Raw genomic sequence first — 21,263 nt, forward strand, 5'->3', positions numbered from 1 at the left:
GTGACTTTAAAAGCCATCTTTGTGTCACCTGGGCAACAAGGGGGGATGAACCAAAGAGATGTTTCCCAGAGGCATGACTCATCACTGGTGGGACGTGAGATAATTTGAGATGGTGCATCTTCTATTTTAAGAGTTACATATTTATAAAGCATTACAATTTAAAATTTTAAGTTGGGTTCCATTCTGATTAAGGATATTTTCAGATATGCATGGCCATGAATTGATCAGATTAGAGAGTTCATTGTTTGTTTTAACTTTTTAAAAACATTTTAACATTGTTTTATTGCCACAAAGTCTATTGGTATGTATTGTCTGTTTATGGTAAAAGATTCTGGCTGTCCACGTATGGGGGGAATATAGAACTTCTTTTAAAATGATTTCATGTAAATGAAAGAAGAGTCCACGAGAAAGAAAGTATCGGGGAAAGTGCTGTGGGTGGTGGGTGGGCAGAAACCATGCCATGTGTCCGAATGGCAGAAGCTTGGGAAACAGTGACATTAAGATCCCTTCCTTCTCTGAGTGCAGTAGGGAACGCCATTCCGCCCACCCACCTGGGTCAAAATCAGACCCACCTGAGCAGACGACGCCGGCATCTTCGTGGTGGCCACAGTTGTGGGAGAACCAGCCACGGTGCAGGCACTGCCACAGCCTGGCTTCTGTCCCCATACACTCCACGTCATCCAGGGCAATGGGGCCCAGGCCTTGGCGGAAATGTGCCCTGCTGGGGGCCAACACCGCCCTGCCACAGGACAGCTGCCCACACACCACCTGGGCGTCACGCAGGTCCCAGCCGTCATCACACACTGTCCCCCAAGTGCCATTGTAGTGCAGCTCCACGCGGCCCTCGCACTGGTGGCTGCCGCCGGCCAGCCTGAGGGCCAAATCTAGGAAAGGCAGACACGCCTGGTCATGCTCTGGACAACCGCACGCCCCTTCCTCCTGCCTTTGAGGAAGGGCCTGGGCATTTCCTGGGAGTTGAAGAGCTTTCGAGGACTCTCGTCTCTGACGTGGGGAGGGAGCCACTGAGTGGGCCAAGGGTATTTTGGATTTGAGCTCTCACATCTGTGTGTGTATTTTTTAAAAAAAGATTTTATTTATTTATTTGACAGAGAGAAAGAGATCACAAGTAGGCAGAGATTGAGAGAGAGGGGAAGCAGGCTCTCCACCAAGCAGAGAGCCCGATGTGGGCCTCGATCCCAGGACCCTGGGACCATGACCTGAGCCGAAGGCAGAGGCTTTAACTCACTGAGCCAACCAGGCTCCCCTCTGTGTGATTTTCTGAAGGGTGTTTTTTAAAGCTTTTTCCCTTAGACAGGATTGTCCACATGACAGAGGCAAAAGGAGGCCCCTGAAAGGGCGGTGTGGGGTGGGCAGCACCATGTGTGCTGACCCTGGTTGTGGCCACTCTTGGTGGGCAGCACCAGAAGCAGATGTAGAGACGACACATGTGTGTGGAATGAAACAGGCTCCAAGGCAGCGTCAGGTGTGAGCCCTGCCCGGCACCTTGTGCTGGGCTTTAGTGTTGGAAGATGTGAGTGGATGTGTTGTTCCATAGCCCACGAGTGGGTCTTCAACTACTTACCCCAGTCAGACCTCAGGGGTAAACAAGGGAGCGGGGGGACCCCTGCCCATCCCTGCTGCCCCGTCCAAATTGGCCACCCCTCCTCACCTTCCACCAGGCAGGGCCAGGACCAAAAGGACCAAAGGACTTACCAGTATTGATCTCGTCTTGCACAATGGACTCATAGGATGCGTAAAAGCCCATGTTGGTGACGATTGCGTCACTGTGGAAGACCACCGTCAAGCGATTTGAGGAGGAGGTGAATGTTGGGGTTGTACCAGAACAGAACCTCCCCAGAGAAAAAGATTCACTCTGCGGACCGTCAAAGACTTCAATGAAGTCGTACGGACAGCCGTAGAAGTTCTCCAACCTGTGAAGGAACAACATCGCTCAGAGTCCGTCTGCTGGGGCTTTTCCTCCCCCTAGCACTGCACAGATGGGTTCAGGAAGGGATGGTTCTGGAAGAAACAGCTGAAACCCACATCTTTTCACACAGTTCGGAGGGAAGTATGACCCTGCTGACAGGCAGTACGTATCTTCCTGTTTATAAAAACCTTCCACTTTGTAAAGTTTCCATGAAATTGCAGTTCCTAAGCCCGCATTATAAGCACAGAGAACAGAATTTAAGTGGTATGGACAGGTGTTTGGTGAAAAGTAAAATTTCTCCCACCCCTGACTGGTCCCTCTGGCTTCATTCTGCTTCTTAGAAGCAGCTACTATAAACAGTTTCCTTTTGTTTCCTTCCAGATAGAGTCTAAGCCCAGATGTCAGTTGCTGCCCTGTTGTCCAAGGCTTTCTTGCAGACCATATACCCGTAGTGTGTGGTGGACCCAAATGTGTTTAACAATCCCCTACTGATGGCGATTAGATTGTTTCCAATCTAGTGCTCCTATAAGAACATCGCCTTGATTACCCCCGGCACATGAGACTATCGGTGGACTCATCTTCTGGAACTGGAATTGCAACATTAAAAGACTTATGCCTTTAAAGTTTTGATCCATGCCACCCAATGGGCCTCTAATGCCTTCCTTGCTTTGGAGAATTAACTGTGGAAGGTGGCTTTTTTCTATTTGTCTGCTCGTTTTTTTCTTGGTGGGGCTAGGGGCAGTGGGTAGGATAACTATGTTTATTTTTCATTTTTATTTTATTTTATGTTTATTTTTTTATTGTGTTATGTTAGTCACCATACAATAACTGTGTTGACAAAACAGAGCAAAGTGGGAGACAGTTACTCACTTCACCACTTCAAATGTGAGCTTGACATGAGCCCTGGCGTCCACGTGTATGTCCCAGGCACACACCACATTTATAGGGTATTTCTTAGGATACCAAGGGCTGGAGAAGGAGCCCGAATTATTTGTGAGCAAACCGCCACAGTGGAAGTTTTCATCTGCAAGAAAGGGCAAAGAGACCCCATCAGAAGGAGGCGCTGACCCGTGCTGGTGTTTTCCGAGGGGTCAGAGGGCACGGGGAGGAGGAGCGAGGGGAGTTTACTCCAGGGCTGGTTTGCCTGATAAGAGAAAAGTTGGTTTTGGGGACCCCTCTGAGTTTCTGACGCTGTTCTCCGTCAGATAAGAGGGTTACACCAGTCCCTTCGAGTTTACAGGGCTTCGGGAGGAGAAATGACACTGCCACAGGGTTGGCAGGGCTTTCTGGACCTAGATGCACAGGCAGAGCTGAGTGCGTGTTTTCGTGGAAAGTCACAAGGACAACGCGAGCCTAAAGCATCCTTTCTCAGGGCGCGTCACTGGCTGGTTGTGTTGGAACATGCCTTGTATTATGTATCAATCCCAGCTGACGTCAGACACCGACGTCCCATAAAACATCCATTTTATGGCTGAAATACTGGGTTTGGTGCGGAATTTAAATTAAAGGCTCCTCGGTGGTCTAGCTTCTCACATATAAGAGGAAGAGAGCACCATCTAGCTGCTGGAAAGGGTTACACTGAAGATAAGGCAAATCTAAAACCATGCGAAGGGTTTACGGAAATTGACGCACCTGCAGCAGGACCATCACCCGTGGCGTCTGTGAAAACACACAGAGGAAGAATGATACGTGAGCCAGGATTTTTATCCAGGATGTCCCTCAAAAATACTGACACTCAAAGCGTTGGCTGCTCTGGGCAGAGGTGGCTGTCTTTTTAAGAGCTGGGCCGTCTGCACACTAAGGGTGCGGATGGGAGGGGTTGGATACAGCTCCTTGAGGGCTGGCCTGTGGTTCCCATTTCCTTGCTCTCCTCCGCAGCATCTGTGGCATGATCATCCCTGCGAGCAGCTAGCCCTCTATCACCGACTCACAGCAGCCCTGGGGCCCACATATGACATTGCTGGTGAACCTGAACACTGACCACCCCCCACCCTCGGCCCTCTCCCAGCCTTCTGCGGACAGCCAGCGCCACCAATAGGTCAACACCAGTGGGCTGTGTTGCTCTGGTTCATTAGCAAAAGAAGGTTTATGCTGTCACCTGTGCCCAGATTACAGGATTAACCAGTAACCAGGGTCACAGACATCACTCAGAGACCTGGCAGCAGTTGAAATGTACCCAAGAGCGACTGTACCTTTTGGTCCTACTTTTGGATTCCCATCGACACCTACTCAAAGACCGAAAGAAAGAAAGAGTAAGACAGTCATGTGGTTCACAAAAGAAAATCAGATCTTTTTTTTTTTTTTTTTTTTTTTTTTAAGGATCAAACACATTCTTTGTGGGCAGTTGGGAATGTAGTACCAAACCCGTCAATGCTGCTTAAGGATTGGCAGCCGGGTCAGGGCCCACTGGGTGCAGGGGTGCACTCTGCTTTTCAGCCTCATGATATTTCATCTAATTGCCGGAAATACTAAAACTGAAAGCAAATAAAAAATATGGTATTTCTTTCCTTTTGCTCAGTTATGGGGCTAGAGGACATTTAGTAACCGAGCCAAGCTCAGTCTTCCCTACAGTATCTTGGAGACAATACCGAACAGAGAAGGAACCGTGTGTGACCTTAGATACGCTTTTGTTGTCTTGTCAGTAAGGTGAGAATGTAATAGTCTCCTTTATTAGAGACTGGGAAGGTCAAATGAGAGTCTGAATGCACTGGTTTCAGCGTGGAGCTTGGCACACGTTAAGCTGTCTTTGGACACCAGCTACTACTCCTACTCAGGGACAGGGGACCGTCCCCAACACTGTGGCATGTCTATCCAGGAATGGGATGTCTGATGATACAAATCCTCTATCTAATTATCACAAATTTTAAGCGGTGTGGGGGGGGGAGACCTTGAACATTTTACAGACACACTAATTGAAAAGAAGGAAATTCAACTCTTAAATGACTTAGAAAGCTGGCTTGAAGTCCTAGAGTCCTTTCTGACTAATGGCCTGCTGGCATTGAGCTCTCCCTTCCCAGAGGCTGCTGATGTGTGAGACCCTCTCCGAGGTGTGCTGGGCCCTACGGGTCTCACCTGAGCAGATGGCACTGGCATCCTCGTGGTGCCCACAGTTGTGGGAGAACCACCCGTTGTGTGTGCACTGCCACACCTTGGCTTCGTTCCCTGTGCACTGAATGTCGTCTAGCATGATGTGGCCAGTGCCTCCATCAAAGTAGCTCTGAGCTGGGGCTGATAAGGCCTCGCCACAGCCAAGCTGCTGGCACACCACCCTGACGTCCGTCAGGTCCCAGCTGTCATCGCACAGAGTGCCCCAGGTGCCATTGTAGAAGACCTCCACCCGGCCCTCACACCTGTGGCTGCCGTTCACCAGTCTCAGGGATGCACCTGCAGGACAGGAAAACAGAGGCTTCTGAGCTGTGGTGCTGTCTCCAAACTCTAGGACCTTCTGCAGTTACAGAATGCCCAGCACCTGGGCACATTCTTCTCACCTTAGGCTATCGGATTCTAGGTAGGGTGGCCTTGTGTCCTGATTTGCCTAGAATAATCCAGATTTACAACAGTTGCAGATCAAGTAATGCCTCTTAATTATTCTAGAGTCCCTTTTAAACCCTCACAAGTATCCTGATTAGAGAATAAATTGCACAGTCACCCTAAGCATAAACCACTGAGAGCTCTAGAATATTCCCCATGCCCTGCTACAGAATCCAAGAGGTTAGTTCTGGGTGGTTTTTGTATGGAATTCAGTTGGAATCAGGTGGGCTGGTAGCTGTAGTTTGAGGTAGGTTTGTTGTAGAAGGATTTGCCCTACTGCGACTTCCCTTCCTTTGGAAAAGAGAGACCCTCGTTCAGGTCCTCCATCTACACACCCAGCCAACGCAAGGCATGAGACCCAGCCCTCTGTTTCTTCAGCCAGGACGTTGTGGTGGTGGAAAATGACAGAGAGTGGCAGAGCAGGGGGAGGGGTCTGCTGGGGCTGTTAGTGTCAGAGTGGATGTTGCTCAGGATGTCATTAGTGATGGTGGACCCTGAGGGTCAGATTTAGAAAGCATCTACTCTCATAAAGGAAAAGGACACAAATTAGATCTAACCTCCCTCCAAGGTCCATATCAGGATACCCACCGTTCTCCCTTTCATCTTGCTGAATGGCATTGTACAGAGCATAAAACCCTGTGTTGGTGATCATGGCATCACTTCTGAACACCACAGTCATGATGTTTGAAGAAGAGAGGAACGAGAGCTCCGTCCCAGCACAAAATTTGCCCATGGAGAGTGAGGCAACTTGCCGTCCATCGAACACTTCCATAAAGTCATAAGGGCACCCATAGATGTCCTCTAATCTGAGGAGGTAAAGGCACAGTAAATCTCCCCCAAGGAAATCTGCAGAAATGACTTAAATAGAATCATCATTTGTACCTTTGCCGTCACTGCTGTTGCCTCCTTCCAACCACATGTCCCACTAGTGGACTTGGTCCCTTAAATATTGCTTGAATTTGTCCTTCTGTCCTTCCCTCTGGGAACTGGCCCAGGTCAGTCAGCCTTTCTCTCTGTCTCTCTGGCTCTGTTTCAGTGGCCGCCTTCTGGTATCTTGGCTTTTGGTCTTTCCCACCATCTTCCTCTCTACTCTGAGTGTGTCTTGAATGTCCCCTGACTCTTTATTCAAACCTGCCACTCCCTGGGGTGGGGGCAGGCATCCATAGGGTCTCATTGAGTAAAACACATAATGGGATCTGGAGCAGGGAGAAATGGTGCCTCCTGTCAGAGCTCCCAGGGCCTGCTGAGTAGGAATCTTCCCTCCCATGCCCCAGACTGCCCGGTTCCAACCTGGATGATCAGACAAGCTGTCCCTGACCATCCTACCAAACACTGTCCTCACCCCCTCTATTCTCTATCCTATTATCATATGTGTATAAACATTCTTCTTCATAGCACATATCAACTTAACACTAATGGAACCTATCCCCTGAGTTACTACTGGTTTATTCAAGTGCTATTTGCGTCTCCATCTAGAATATATCCTCCATGAGGATAGAGACCTGTCTTGTTTGGCACTAGAAGTCTGCTCCTAGACCAGGGCCTGCACACAAAGCAGGTTCAATAAATATACTGTAAAGAATACCAGTTCTAATCTAACAGGATAAGAATGGGAAGTGTGCACATTCACATTAAAACAATAGTAAGTGGCCCTTGAGGCATGCATTGTAGGTGCTCGTTGTGTAAGACGTACACAATTACACTTGTACATGTTATAGATTCACCGAATTTGAAAACTGATTTATTGCAGAATGCATCTGTTCCAATGAAGAAAGAGCCAAGTACCTCAAAACAACCCCTTCCCCCCACTTTTTTTTGAGAGGGAGCGAGAGAGAAGGAAAGAGAGAGGGCGATCACGAGCTAGTAGGGGCAACGGGCAGAGAGAGGGAGAGACAATCGCAAGCAGACTCCCTGCGCGGCACGGAGCCCAACACAGGGCTCCATCCCAGGACCCTGAGATCACGACCTGAGCCGAAATCAAGGGTCAGATGCCCGACCGACGGAACCACCCAGGAGCCCTGCAACCCATTTTTAAAGTAAGAAAATAAAGGATAACATTTATATGTAAGGCAACAACAGTGTGACCGTAACAGGAGACACTGCAATCTGAGAAATGACTTCATGAAAACAGGACACACTTGACTTAGCAAGAATGAAATGGCATATTTTAAATATGGATATAATTTTTGTAGATCGAGTGTGAAGACAGTTCCGCATAGAAGCTGAAATAGAAAAAAAAAACAAACAAACAAAAACCAACCCAAACGATGCAAGCTTCAAGCAGGGGTTCTCAGTCTCAGAGCTATCCACATTCAGGGCTGGAGATTTCTTTGCTGTGGGGGACTGTCTTGGGAAATGTAGGACACTTAGTCGCGTCCCTGGCCTCCACCCACTGTGTGACTCTGGTACTCCCTGCCCCTACCTGAACAATAAAAAAATGCCTCCAGGCACGGCCAAATGTCCCGTGGGGTCTGTCCTTGTCAGCTGAGCCTCACTGGCGCAAAATAACTAACTTCATGTCCTTAGACACAAAAGGCAAATATCAATAAATCTAGGCTTAAACACATCAAAACCTGGAAGTCAGTAACTAAGCTTTGACTGTAGGCAACACAGGAAGCAGTTTTTTGATTTGTAAAACCTGAAATTGTAGTAGGAAATTTATGTTGGGAAAGTCACCTTGAGGCCGTGGGGAGAGTGGGTCAGTACAGCTGTTTGCAGTAACCATCTTCCCGAAGTGAGAAAACGACGCTCTGAGCCCCCAAGTCATAGAACTGTGAGTTTCATAGATTTGCAGCTACCGTACCAAATCTGCTCACCTTGCTTTCACTGGATTCATGGGTGTGGAAGGAAGGAATGAAAAATACACTTCCCTCACAATAGGCAATGCTCCCTGATTCTGGTTTTTGTTCTCCCCCTTTGAAAGGAATCTTGGCCATCGGGTAAAACGAGTCGGATGCATCCCTCACTCCGCTGCAGACCTATTTCCCCTTTGAGGACAGCGTTAACCATTCCACTCCTGGATGCCTGAGGCTGATGTGCTGGGGCGGGAACAGTGGTGGAGGTCTGGCACAGACTGTGAACAATGTCAGGAAGAGGGAATGACCCAGATGGGACCCAATGTAGAAACATGAAACCAGGTTCAACATTATCAAGAAAAGCAATATTTCCATTAAAAAGTGACTCGGGTATATGGATGTGTATATGGATATGTAAATATATATGCATATAAATATGCATTAAAATAGGATAAATTCCTTTAAAGGTGGGTACAGGTAGAGAAAGGAGTAGGAATGAATGAATTGAGGCTGGTTAATCTGGGAAAGAAAACTCTTAGTAGGGGCATGAGAGACATTGAAGTAGAAAAAGGCAAAGGTGCTTACTTCAGGCTTGGGATCACCAGTTCTATGTGGAACTTCTCAGCCACATGTATCACCCAGATGCACTCCACGTCAGTGGGGTAGTTCGTTGGATACCAAGGACTGGAGAAGGAGCCCAAGAGGCCTGAAATTAGTCCTCCACAAGAGTTACTTCCTCCTGTGGGCAGACAAGAGACCACTGGTTGGCTCCTTCAGGCGTGCACCTTGTCTTTTCCCGGGAGTAGAATCCAGAATTCCATCAAGCTCAACAGGGAATCGCAAAATGGGAAGGGATCGTGGTGGTATAGACTTCGTTGTAGCTTGGCTGGTATGTGGTTGTACCCCTGAGAGGGAATGAGGGGAAGAAAAGATGTGTGGCTGGTACCAGGGCAGGACCCTAAGATTGTAGGTGAGACTGGAAATGGGATGGGGACATGTCCATGGCAGGAGTGCGGTGTCCCGCTGATATATCATTAACGTTCTGCCCAGCTTCCTGCCGTGCAAACCGGCTCCGTTCAGCGTAGATCAACCATCCGTCCTGAGGGCTCCGTCCCACTGATTCCTTCCCCTCAGACAGCCAGGACAGGCAGACCTCTAGTCTGCTCTTATGAATTATCAAGACTGATTCCATCCTTGACAGGCTGTACTTTCAATGAAGGAGAGTTACCTTGTGGTGGAGGCCCTTGAGGGACGGGAGCTGCAAAAACCGAAACCAAAGAAGATCAGGAAGGAGCTCAGCATTACAAAAGCGTCTTACCGTTACATACAAATGAATGCACCTGTTACTACCCTTGAGCCCACTGCACTGGGCTCCCCCATTCCTCTTTTTTCTCCTAATGGGGGGCGCGGTCTCTCCCTTTCTTTCAGTGATTCACCAAGAAATCACAGACAATGCACAGCTACGTGACTTGCTTTCTCTTCTGCCTTAGGATCCTCCAAGCCCTGGGCTGTCCTGAGATCGATCAGTCACGAGGTGTCACCCACAGTAACATCACTGGGCTTATGAGCGCACACCACTGCAGAACGTGTAGAAAGGCATAGGGACAAAGGACAAAAACCAGACAGCCGAGAACCTGGGTGGGGAAAGGACAAGCCTTCCACTGAGGTCGTCGGGCCCCGGGGGGTGGGGGGAGCGTCCTCCTTTCTGGCGTCCTTTTGGCTTTGATTTCTGTGAAGCATGTATTTCTGTATTCTAGATGTGTCCTTAGGCAGGTCAAGGACAGGGCAGGTTTTGAAAGCAGGTGCCTGTCAGAGTTTTACACCAGGGATTAGTGGGCACGGAGTTTGAAGCCTGTAGGTCAGATGCATTCGAGCTTTCCTTTGTCTCCATGGTCCTTCCTGGGCCGCAGAGCAGTGAGGACCTGCTGTCCTTCCTTCTCAGTCCTTCGCCAGGAAGGGTGCGGGACAGCAGCGGAGTAAATTTCTTCTGACATAAATTTGTCTCAGAAGCAATTCCCTTTTGCGGTGATCTCGGGGTCGTGATCTCAGGGTGGTGAGACTGAGCCCCACGTCTGGCTCCGTGTTCAGCGAGGAGTCAGCTTAAGTTTCCTCCTCCCTTTCCCTCTGCCTCTCCAGCCGCTCACCCTCTCTCTCCCTCTCTCTCTCAAATAAATATATAAATCTTAAAAAACAAAAGAGGCAATTCCCTTTTGTTAAAATGTTTGAGATGCAGTGTTTCCCTGAGAGAATTAAACGGCAAAAGCCTTATTTTGTGTGTGTCCCTGCAAATACATAATGCTTTATGGAGAAGTGATTCACCCATAGGTGGATAGTACGTGACATAAAGATTTCATTTTCCCCCGTAATGTCTTTTATTCCATGATGCCTTCTCTTATTCAGTGGGCTATGCACACCTGACTCAGAAAAGAATACTGCAGCAGAGAGAAAAGAGAGAAGAGCCCTCTGAGGTTTGCAGCCCTAGACGGCAAGTGGGCTCGGCACAGAGCCGTCTGAGGAACCGGAAGCCGTGTCCTCCCTCCCCCTCCTCCTCTCTGGCTCCAGACTCGGGGAGATTCCTCACTGGGAAAGAAAAGAAAAGCCAGAGGCCACCAAAGGGAGGTAGTGGCTTGTCCGCCCCTGAGAAACGGCTCTGTGGGCTCTACCTCCCCTCCCCAGCTGTTGTATGCATTGTGGGTCCCAATGCAAAATGACAATGTGGGGCCTCAGCTGCAGGTGGGGAAGTCAACTGCCCCTTCCTGCAGGTTCACTTCTGCACCCTACATGAGGTGGGCAGCCTCCGGGGCACGGTGACCTCCACCTGGGATGCCCTTGAGATCTGTACTGGAGTAGGTAAAAGGACCCCCCACCAAGTGTCCTTCCAAGTGTGCCACGGTGGTGCCAGACCCTGGTAGGGAGGAGGCCTCTAGCCACCTTGCCCAGCCCCCAAACCCTGCAGGGTGCACCTCAACCTTGACCTTCCCCACCCCAGGCCCCCGGTGAAGGCAGAGGGTGGAATTAGCCACTGTGGAGGGCTGGGAAGGAGGCTGGGTGCGGCCCAGGGTGCGGGCAGGTGGGGAAGTGGGTTGCTGAGAGCCTGTCCGGGAGGGACCGGCGGCTGCAGGAGGCAGGACCACACGTGCTCAGATATCACTGGAGTCTTGAGTTTGGAGGTCACTGCCGCGCACTGACTCGGAGTCGGTTACCAGAACAACGCGTCCCCTTCTCTATTCCTGAGTTATCGGCGAAGTCCAAAGTCTCCCAGAGTGGCCCCAAATGGCTTCACTTCTCACGCTCAGCCTGTTTTTGACCCACTGGGAGAGTGTGGCGTAGACTCGTCTGTGCTTTCTCCCATGCTTTCGTTTTCCAACTCGTGGTCTTGGAAGGCAAACCTTCCTACCTTCTCTCCTCTCCACCTTGACCCTCTTCTCAGCCCTCGTGGTGGAACTTCTTGTCCCTTCCCCCTCCTGTCCTTCCTTGCTCTTCTGCCCAGAAGGGAGTTTGGGATGCCATCTCATTTGGGAAATGTGGCTCTTAGCGCACTGTCCCAGCCACTGGTTCTCAACTTGCTGCATGTTGGAATCACACGGGAGGCTTTAAATACTACTGATGACCGGTCGGGTTGGGGTGAGCCCAGAGATTCTGAGGTGACTGGTCTGGGCGCAGCCTGGACATCAAGGATTTCAAAGCTCCCTGGGAGATCAGTGTCTAGGTCACTGTCCAGCAGCGTCTAGCTCAAGGCAGATTAGATTTCTTATTCACTTTGCAGAGATATTAGAAGTTCGAGGTATGGGACCTACCTGGAGATGTGGGGATCACATCTGGAGCCCAGGCCCCAGCATCTGCATGAATTAAAAAAAAGGTAAATTTAGGAAATCCAAGTTACATTTTATGAAGACAAGTGGTGGGTTCCTAGTGTGAGGGAGTCTTAAACAGGTAAACTTCATGTTACATAAATAGGAACAAGGGCATGTTAGATTCTGGAAAAGGAGCTCAGACCTGGGAGAGGTTGCAGAGAAAAGGACCTGCCAACTGAACGGCTCCGGTATGCATTTCTTTAAAGGGGAGTCGGGCTCTCAGCATTCTTCATCTGCCTGGCTGGGATGCTCATCTGTGGGGCTGCCCTTCTCAGCTCCCCTGGCCCTGCTCTGTGCGTACCCTCCACCCATCACTCAAATTGCACTGGTCGAAAGGTCAGAAAGAACCCGCCCTGTGAGGAGAGCTACCTGAGCAGATGACACCTGCGTCTTCATGGTGGCCACAGTTGTGGTCCGACCAGCTGGAGCTGGGGCACTGGCCAAGGTGGTTCTCGCTTCCCGAACACTGGATGTTATCCAGGAGGATGTTTCCGGAGCCTGGGCCGAAGTGAGCCTTTCCAGGGGCTGCAATGGCCCGTCCGCACCCCAGTTGTCGGCACACGACCTCGGCTTCGTTCAGGTCCCAGAGGTCATCACACACGGTGCCCCAGTTCCCCTGGTGGAGGACCTCCACGCGTCCAGAGCACTGTCCAGATCCGCCTACCAGCCGCAGCTCGGGTCCATCTTCTAAACAGAGTAGGGTTTTAGTTTTAAACTTAGGAATTTTTAAGTAGGAAGGATTTCTAGCTCCTGCACTTGTGTCTCAGGTAAATAAAGGCAAGAACAAAACCTAAGGCTGTCTTATTCAGTAATAGGGATTCCAGGCATAAGGGCGAGGCAGAAGAGGGTTTGAATTCAGCTCTACTGCTCTCTAGTTGTGTAGCTTTTGACAAGTTGTTTCATCTCCCTGGACCTCAGTTTCCTCATCTGTAAAATGGGGACTCCAGCAGCATGCATCTCAGAGGGGTGATGAGTGTGTGGGAGTGTGGATACAAAGCACAGTGCTCAGCACCCAGCACATCTTGGTTTCTGCAGGTCTTACCGTGTGGGTCTCTGACACAATCCTGGGGCCCTGGAGGAAGGGGTCCCCAACTGTGTTTATGGACGTGACTTGGGTAAATGTCAATTTAATGCTTTGAAGGACTTGGGCCGCCAGCCTGTCTAGGACTTCATAAAGCCCCATGGGGATGGCTCTTTCTGGGCCGATGGGCTGTGGCCAGCTGGAACAGCATGCTGTCTCCTGGAGACCTTCCCTTACCGCGTTCACAAGTTCTGCCACACTCACTTTGGTTTCTGTTTCTCCAGCGTATCCTCAAGAACCTTTGTATTTGCTATTCTCTCTGCCTAGAATGCCCCCTCGTTGTCACCCATCACGTGTCCCCTGAGCAAGGTCATCCGTTCCCACTCGAGCAGCAGGAGCACCCTCCCCACCCAGGCGTTCTCTTCTGTCCCCCAGGCTCTACATACTTAAAGCTCCTTTCTCGTCTACACATTTAAAGCTTCTTCCCCTTAGAGGCGACAGTGAGAAAGGTCTTCCCAGGAGCTACCATTACCCCCAAATCATCGTGTCATTTCAGCCTCACACCACTGCCTGATTTCCATTGCCCACATGATGCTCTTAGTGGGAAAATCTAACAGCTACACAGCAGGGTTTATGGGGCCAGTTGTGGGGTGTTTTAAAAAGTGAATCCCAGGCCTCTGCGAACAGGGGAGTCTCTCCAGTTAGAAAACTGTTCTTTTTTTTTTTTTTTAAGATTTTATTTATTTATTAGACAGAGATCACAAGTAGGCAGAGAGGCAGGCAGAGAAAGAGAGAGAGAGAGTAGGAAACAGGTTCCCTGCTGGGCAGAGAGCCCGATGCAGGGCTCGATCCCAGGACCCTGGGATCATGACCTGAGCTGAAGGCAGAGGCTTTAACCCACTGAGCCACCCAGGCGCCCCAACTGTTCTGCCTTTTAAGGACCGGAAGCTTCCTACCTGACTTTCCTTCGCCCTGTGGAATTACATTGAACAGAGCATAAAAGCCAGTGTTGGTGATCATAGAATCACTTCGGAACACCACGGTCATGATGTCTGAGGAGGAGAAAAATATCACAGCCACCGAGGCGCAGAACTTCCCCATGGACAGCGAGGCAATCCTGGGGCCATCAAAGATTTCAATGGAGTCATAGGGGCATCCAAGGATATCCTCCAGGCTGGGGGTATCGAAGTGGAGGGTTAGTGGCGGGTTCAAACCTCCTAGATCTTAAAATTTAAAAAAAGTATGACAACCATAGGATTAAATATTTGGATTCACTTTAAACTGCATATTCATATATAAAGTATCAGTAAACTGCAGATGCCTTATTACAGAAGTCTTATTTTGTCTGAGGATTGTGGTGACTGTGGTTATGACTTAGGAACAGAAATTTAAAAATCCTAGTGGCTCTGGCCAGTCACCATCTCCATGGAATATTAGAAGTGCTGGTGTCCACTGCAAATGAATTCTTACCAGGCCAGTACCTCAACGATCAGCATGGAACCAACATCACGGACAGATTTCCCCACCTCTCTATTTCACAACATTTTCCATACTCAAATTCTTGGGGAGAAAAAAACTCGATTTTAAAATAAAAATGTCAGCACGTTGAGTATCTGCACTTTGGCAGTCACTGATGAGGAGTGTGCCTGAGGCTGATTGGAAGGAACAGATTCCCTGTAACAGAATGGACTTTGGAGGTGTGGGCTCAAGGTTCTCACTTCCTTGTGGGCTCTCTGTGTTCTTAGGGTTTTAGTCAACAAAGACTACACGTTTCTAGGATATTCTTTGGCCTAGGGCCTGCCTGACTCCACGGGCCGGGCAGTAAGTCAGTGTGTGCTAAAGCTGGATTTTCATAGCACCTCATAATGTTGCATAATGTGAGCAGCTTGATGCATGTCATATACAACAGGGACGGCTTTGGCTGGACTCCGCCCACAGAATCACATGCTGGGGAAGAGCCGGAGCTCTGACATCGGACAGACCTAGGCTGGTCAGCCTTGGGCCAGTCAGTTACCATCTCTGAGCTTCAAGTTTCTCATCTCTTATGGAGATGACAGGGCATATACCCTTGGGCTGTAGTGATGCTGGAATATTACAAGGCATACAAAATACATAGTGCAGGGGCGCCTGGGTGGCTCAGGCGTTAAGTGTCTGCCTTCCGCTCAGGTCATGATCCCAGGGCCCTGGGATCGAACCCCACATTGGGCTCCCTGCTCAGCAGAAAGCCTGCTTCTCCCTCTCCCACTCCCCCTGCCTGTGTTCCTTCTCTCACTGTGTTTTTCTCTATCAAATAAATAAAATCTAAAAAAAAAAAAACCAACAAAACAAAATACATAGTACAGAGCCTGGATACACAGGCAACACTAAAAGAAATGTCGGCTGTTACTTCATGCTGTGGAGATAAAAAAAAATTCAGTGCCTCAGAGAAATGTATCCCCTGTGTGTCAGAGATAAGTCCAGGCCTCCACTGGCTCCTTTCACTTGGAGGCAACATTGAGAAGATCCAGGGCTCGGGGCTGGAGTCGGTGGCTCACGTGTGTGAATGGAAATCCTCCTACGGCTTGTTTAAAATTCAGAAAAAGGAAAAAGAAATTCTAAGAGCCTAAGTATTGGTACCCATTGTGTAACAAGGGCAAAGCTCGTAAGGAGGACGTGGGTGACATTCTTAGGAAAAAAGTCAAAAGGAAAATCTATCCTCATGAGGTTAATTTGAATTTGTCAGTGAACCACTTACTCAATTTTTCCAACTAGAAGGAACTTGTTGGATAGGGCCACAAAATTAATTTGACCTTCAAATTGGGAAGAATTTCCTCCCCAAATGTTTCCCACTAAAAGAAATATCTTTATTTTGAATTCACAAACCAATACACTTATTTAAAAAGAATCTTCTCTGAAAAAGTTGTTTTCTTACTTCAAAGTCGGAATCATGAGTTCTATGCGGAATTTTTTGTCCACGTGAATCTCCCAGACACACTGGATGTCTGTCGGGTAGCTTTCCGGGTACAGCGGACTGGAGAAGGAGCCGGACAGACTCGACAAGACCCCTCCACAAGAGCCACTTCCTCCTGAAGCCAGAGGAAGAAGGATGTCAGCATGTGTCCCTAAGGTGGCCCCTAGGGGACCCCAGTTGTGACCAGCTCACACCTGGGTGAGTCAGGCGGGGGTCCCCCCAGTGGGCACACAGTCTGTCTGTGCAGACTTTTAGCCTAAATGTCTCCGAGTGGGAGAGCCCATTCAGTCTCATTCTGATGGGACAAGAATATTAATAACTGGGAGGTCCCTGCCTTTTCCTCTCCCCTTACCCTCTGCTAAAGAAAATATTATATTTGTCAGGGCTGTTCAGTATCCCCTCTTTCTTCTAAAGTGGAAAGTTCCATGCTTGTGGGGAGAGAGGCAGAGAGGATCTACACAGCAGGTTGGGAAGGAAGGACGAAGGGACAGATGCTGTTGAGCCTAAGTGAGAGTTTGGGAAGGTTTGCAGAACAAGAGGCTCCAGAACAACTTTGGGGTCCGATGAGCTGGAGAGGAGGGGACGACGTGGCCTGTTGAAGGAGGCTATGACTGGCTGTCCCCTTAAGTTATTTTACAGCCCCTTTTCTGGGTAGATTGTGTTTCCTTTAACTCAGTATCTACAGAGACTGGAACTTACAGGTCTTTGGATTTGTAAGAGTTACACAAGTGAAATCTAATTCTTCTATATTATATTATGTAAAATATATTATATATGTTTATATTATTTATATTATATACAATATATTATATTCATATAAATAGATACAAATTATATTTGTATATATTATTTATGTTATATAAACTATATTCATATAAATCAATACACATGCATATGTACACACATGTGCACACACACGCACACGCAGCATGCCATACAAAAAAACAGAGATCTTAGAATTATCAAATTATTTTAGAGGAATTTTGAAAACACAACACGAGTTGTTGACCTTGTCCCCTAAATTACCAAGTTGCTTAATTTTCTCCTTTCTGTTTTTGCCTGACTAACTTGTAATGCTCCCAGAATTCCAAGATTCTTGGTCTTCACTGTGACAGATGTTGGCAAGTAGGGGTGCACCAAGTCAGCTTGGAGCTATCCTGTTCAGTTGTGTTATAGTTACAACTGGGCCAGGTCAGACGGACACGAGAACCCTGGGACTGGTTTTCTTGAAACCTCTACTCATGAGCTGGTACCCATCGTGAGTGCCCCCTCCAGGACGGTACTCTTAGAAGGCAGGCTGGGTATGACCACCACATTCTCTTCAGGTCTCTTGTCACCCTCCTGCCTACCCTGACCTGGGCAGATCCACATATCCCCTTCTCAGCCTGGCCCTTGGGCTAACAAGTCAATATTTACAGGCCTTAGCCATGCACATGGGTGCCCCTTGGGGAGGCTACGGTGGCAACAGAGGGGCTGCGTTGGCTGGGATGCTGACCCTTCTGGCGTTCTCATGGAAGGGGCCATGCATGACAGGATGGCCTGGGAGGTAGACAAGCAGCCCCTCACTCGTGCTGTGCCTGCCCCTCTGTGCCACATCCTGGGCACTCTGCCTAGCATCTGCTGTGACGGTTCTCTTGGTGTGGCGTTACCATCACAGTTTAAAATAAGTGACTACCTGTTATATGATCCCGAGAAGCTGTGGAAAGACCTAGAAGGAAAAGAAAAAGGGAGATCATGCTGACATTCAGCGGAAAAATACTGAGTTTCATCCATAAGTTAGTGAAATGTAAAGGGTTTTCTCTGAAATGTCAAGGTACTTAGTGCCAACCGAGAAAGGTCTGAAGGTGCTGAGTGAATATTCCTACTTTCCTGGGGAAGATTAAAGAAGGCCGCACATTCTTGGACATGCCTTCTGTCACGAAGTGGGATCTAGGTCTCCTTGCTTGAACACGAGTGGCCTCTGTTTTGGCCAACAGAATATGATGGAAGTGACACTGTGGGACTGGAAGCTTCCACTTCTTGTCTCTGGGAACACTGGCTCACTTGTGCACCTGGAACCACCTTGTAAGAATGATTAGCCTTCTGGAGAGACCGTGTGAAGAGTCCGAGACCACCTGGAGGGGAAGAGGGCCTTGGAGGAGCTCACCCTTCCAGCTGTCTCCTCCAAGCATCAAGCATGTGCTCAACTCTCCAGACCACCCTGTAGGTGAACCCCACTGAGTGACCCTGCTTAGAGCTACATGGAGCAGAAGAATCTCCTATCTGAGCCCTGCCCAAATTCCTGACCCACAACAACATAACACGTCATTAAATGACTGTTGTGGTAAAATACTCTGTTTTTGGAGTAGCAACAGAGAACCAGAATGGCTCCTTTCACTCAGCATGGTCTTCCTCATCTCCCCATCATCTATGAAGTCTTCAGCATAGCTGAATTATATAAAATGAGAACTCTAGGTAGGCCTTCATTTGACTATCCGCTGCCCTTGACCTCCATCCATGGCCTTTGAACTTTGGACGGTCTTCCTTCCCACTCATCCCAGGAACACCCAGAACACATTAAGGTCTTCTCTAAGCAAGTGTCCAAGAGAGATGCTTCTGACAATGACTTATGACTTGTGTATGTGGAGGCAGCCACGTTCATTCAAAGAGCAAGGGATGGGGTCTGCAAAGTCCACCTCTGCTACTTTTTTCCCCTTCTCTCTCTCTCTTTCCTGAAGATTTATTTATTCATTTACTTGAGAGAGAAACAGAGACCATGCACAAGTTGGGGGTGGGGCAGAGGGAGAGGGAGGAAGAAGCTCCAGCAGACTCCCTACTAAGTGCAGAGCCCGACATGGATCTTGATCCCACAACCCTGAGATCATGACCTGAGCTGAAATCAAGAGCTGGTTGCTTAACTGTCTGAGCCCCCCAGGTGCCCCCAGTTCCACTACTTTCTAACTGAATTACTTCGGGCAGGCTTTTGGATCTCCGTAACCCTCAGCTCTGAGAATTAGATACATTTATTCATACAGAGGTCATTCCTGCCCCCATGCAGGTGCTTAGAAATATCTATTGCAATGAAACAAAATGCCTTTTCCTTTACCTCCAGTATCATTTCAGAATTTACAATGCATGTGTTGGTCTGATTTTTCTAATTTTTGGTTTCTATCACAGATGAATATCACTCAATCCTTAAGTTTGAAAATCTTTGAAAACAGGCAAAAGTCGTAAGATCCCCAAGAGCATGTACTTCATGGACAGACTGATCCGTGTCAATACTCGTTCCACCACTGACTGAGTGATCTCAGGAAAGTTTTCTGTACCTCAAATTTCTCTTCTATAAAACAAAATAACTTTTTGCAGGATTAGCAATAATCTGAGCAAAATGACTCCCCATCTTTGTGCTATTTTACCTGATCTTTGTGGAGCTGGGGCCAATGAAAGGATATTGTCAATGAGACTGGTGGCAAAGGGTTCAAATCCACTGGCTAGCCCTAGGCACACTGCTAAATTTCTTTGCCTCAGTTTACCTATCTGGAAAAGTAATTGCCTCCATGTGTTATTGTGGGGATTAAATGAATTGTATATGTAAGGGTCTCAAAACAGTGAGTTTGATACTATTATTATTAGAAAGTTGTCCAGACTAGAAAAAAATATGGACATACCTGGAGGTGTGGGAGGAGGCAGTTCTTCTGCATCTGAATGCATAAAGAAAGGCAACAGTCACTCTCTTCAGTGAATCCAAAGCATGGAGGGGTGCAAGCAGGGAATGAGGGGAGAGGACCGTGGCCTTTTGGGGCACAGGACTCAGCCGTCCTCTGGCAGGGTCCCTGGCCTTGGGAGGGATGGGGCACAGCACCTGGGTCATCTCTGCCCCACGGCAAGCAGTACAGGATCACCCATGGCCCCTCTTCTGCTGAATCACCTGGACTACTTGTGAAAATGTAGATTCCGACATCCCTGCCCAAATTAGTTGAGATTTCTGGGGCCAGAGCCCAGGACTCTGCACTGCAATGCCTTGTGCGGTGCTGGGGTACGTGAACATTTGAGACCTCCCACATGCAGTCCGGTGCTGCCCAAGGTTGTGTGTGAGCCCAGGGGCTGGCGCAGAGCAGACGCTCAAGGATGGTTTCATGAAACCAGAAGTGAGTGGGCGGATGGGTAAATTCCATCTGGGATGCATGGTTTCAAAATGTCTTCAATAGTAACGTTAGACATGATTGCCTGAGGGGAGGGGCTACCTGAGCAGATGACGCCGGCGTCCTCGTGGTGGCCACAGTTGTGCTCCGACCAGCCCGAGTGGGCACACTGGCCCAGGTAGCGCTCCACCCCGGAACACTGCAGGTTGTCCAGGAAGATGTTTCCAGAGCCTGGGCCAAAGTGGGCCTTCCCCAGGGCGGACACGGCCCGTCCGCACCGCAGCTGTCGGCACACGACCTCGGCTTCGTTCAGGTCCCAGAGGTCATCACACACGGTGCCCCAGGCCCCCCGGTGGAGCACCTCCACGCGTCCTGAGCAGCGTCCTGAGCCGCCCACCAGCCTCAGCTCTGGCCAGTCCCCTGCAGACAGAGGTAGGGGGAGTGCGTGAGTGCCCAGATGACCCCCCTGGGTTGCACCGGTGCCAGGCCTCAGAGGCCAGCAGGACTGTGGGTTTGCAGAGGGACATGCCCGGTCGTGAATCCTGGGGCCTGTTCCTCACCTTCCTGAGGCACGTTCCTGAGCTGCAGGTTGTGGGCGGGGAGGGGGGCGGTGGGGTCTTGAGCCAGTTTAACCTGATTTCAAAGGAATTTATTGTCTTTCCTGTTAGACATTGATGATACTGCTATAAACCAAAGAAATATGGTTCCTGGCCTTGGGGCGCCTGAAGTCCTTTAATCACATACAGACACCGGGACAAGGTGCTATTCCGCGGTGTGATAAAAACAGGGAAGGGGAGGAACGGGCTCTGCGTCACGATCGGGCTAGAGGCGGCCCCTGGGAGGAATCCAGACAGTGAGGCGTGGGCGAGGGAGGAGGTGGGGTGAGGAAGGCCTTTGAGCCGGAGGGAAGAGCATATGCAGAAAGACACTGACATGCCGTTTCCTCATGCACGGATCTCCAAAAATATGGACTCACATGTACACACGCACACACGCACGTGCACGCACACACACACACGCGCCCACAGAGCCATCCCCACATGCAAAAATTTCAAGAGAAATAA

The 21,263-nt window shown here is 49.2% G+C and overlaps 1 protein-coding gene across 1 annotated transcript in view; it reads right to left on the reverse strand.

The window, feature by feature from the left end:
- LOC308354717 (scavenger receptor cysteine-rich domain-containing protein DMBT1-like) overlaps positions 1–21,263 on the reverse strand; it is a gene marked incomplete at its 5' end in the record, with an annotated part of 109,032 nt that overhangs the window by 29,106 nt on the left and 58,663 nt on the right. Inside the window, 10 exons of the mRNA XM_080822340.1 lie at positions 573–884; positions 1,714–1,931; positions 2,798–2,990; positions 4,991–5,311; positions 6,047–6,264; positions 8,839–9,013; positions 12,477–12,794; positions 14,085–14,302; positions 16,040–16,193; positions 20,302–20,619. Of these exons, the coding sequence (XP_080678466.1) occupies positions 573–884; positions 1,714–1,931; positions 2,798–2,990; positions 4,991–5,311; positions 6,047–6,264; positions 8,839–9,013; positions 12,477–12,794; positions 14,085–14,302; positions 16,040–16,193; positions 20,302–20,619 (2,445 nt within the window). The remainder of the gene's footprint in view (positions 1–572; positions 885–1,713; positions 1,932–2,797; positions 2,991–4,990; positions 5,312–6,046; positions 6,265–8,838; positions 9,014–12,476; positions 12,795–14,084; positions 14,303–16,039; positions 16,194–20,301; positions 20,620–21,263) is intronic.

This window comes from Martes martes (assembly GCF_963455335.1).
Source record: "Martes martes genome assembly, chromosome: 14".
Taxonomy (NCBI): domain Eukaryota; kingdom Metazoa; phylum Chordata; class Mammalia; order Carnivora; family Mustelidae; genus Martes; species Martes martes.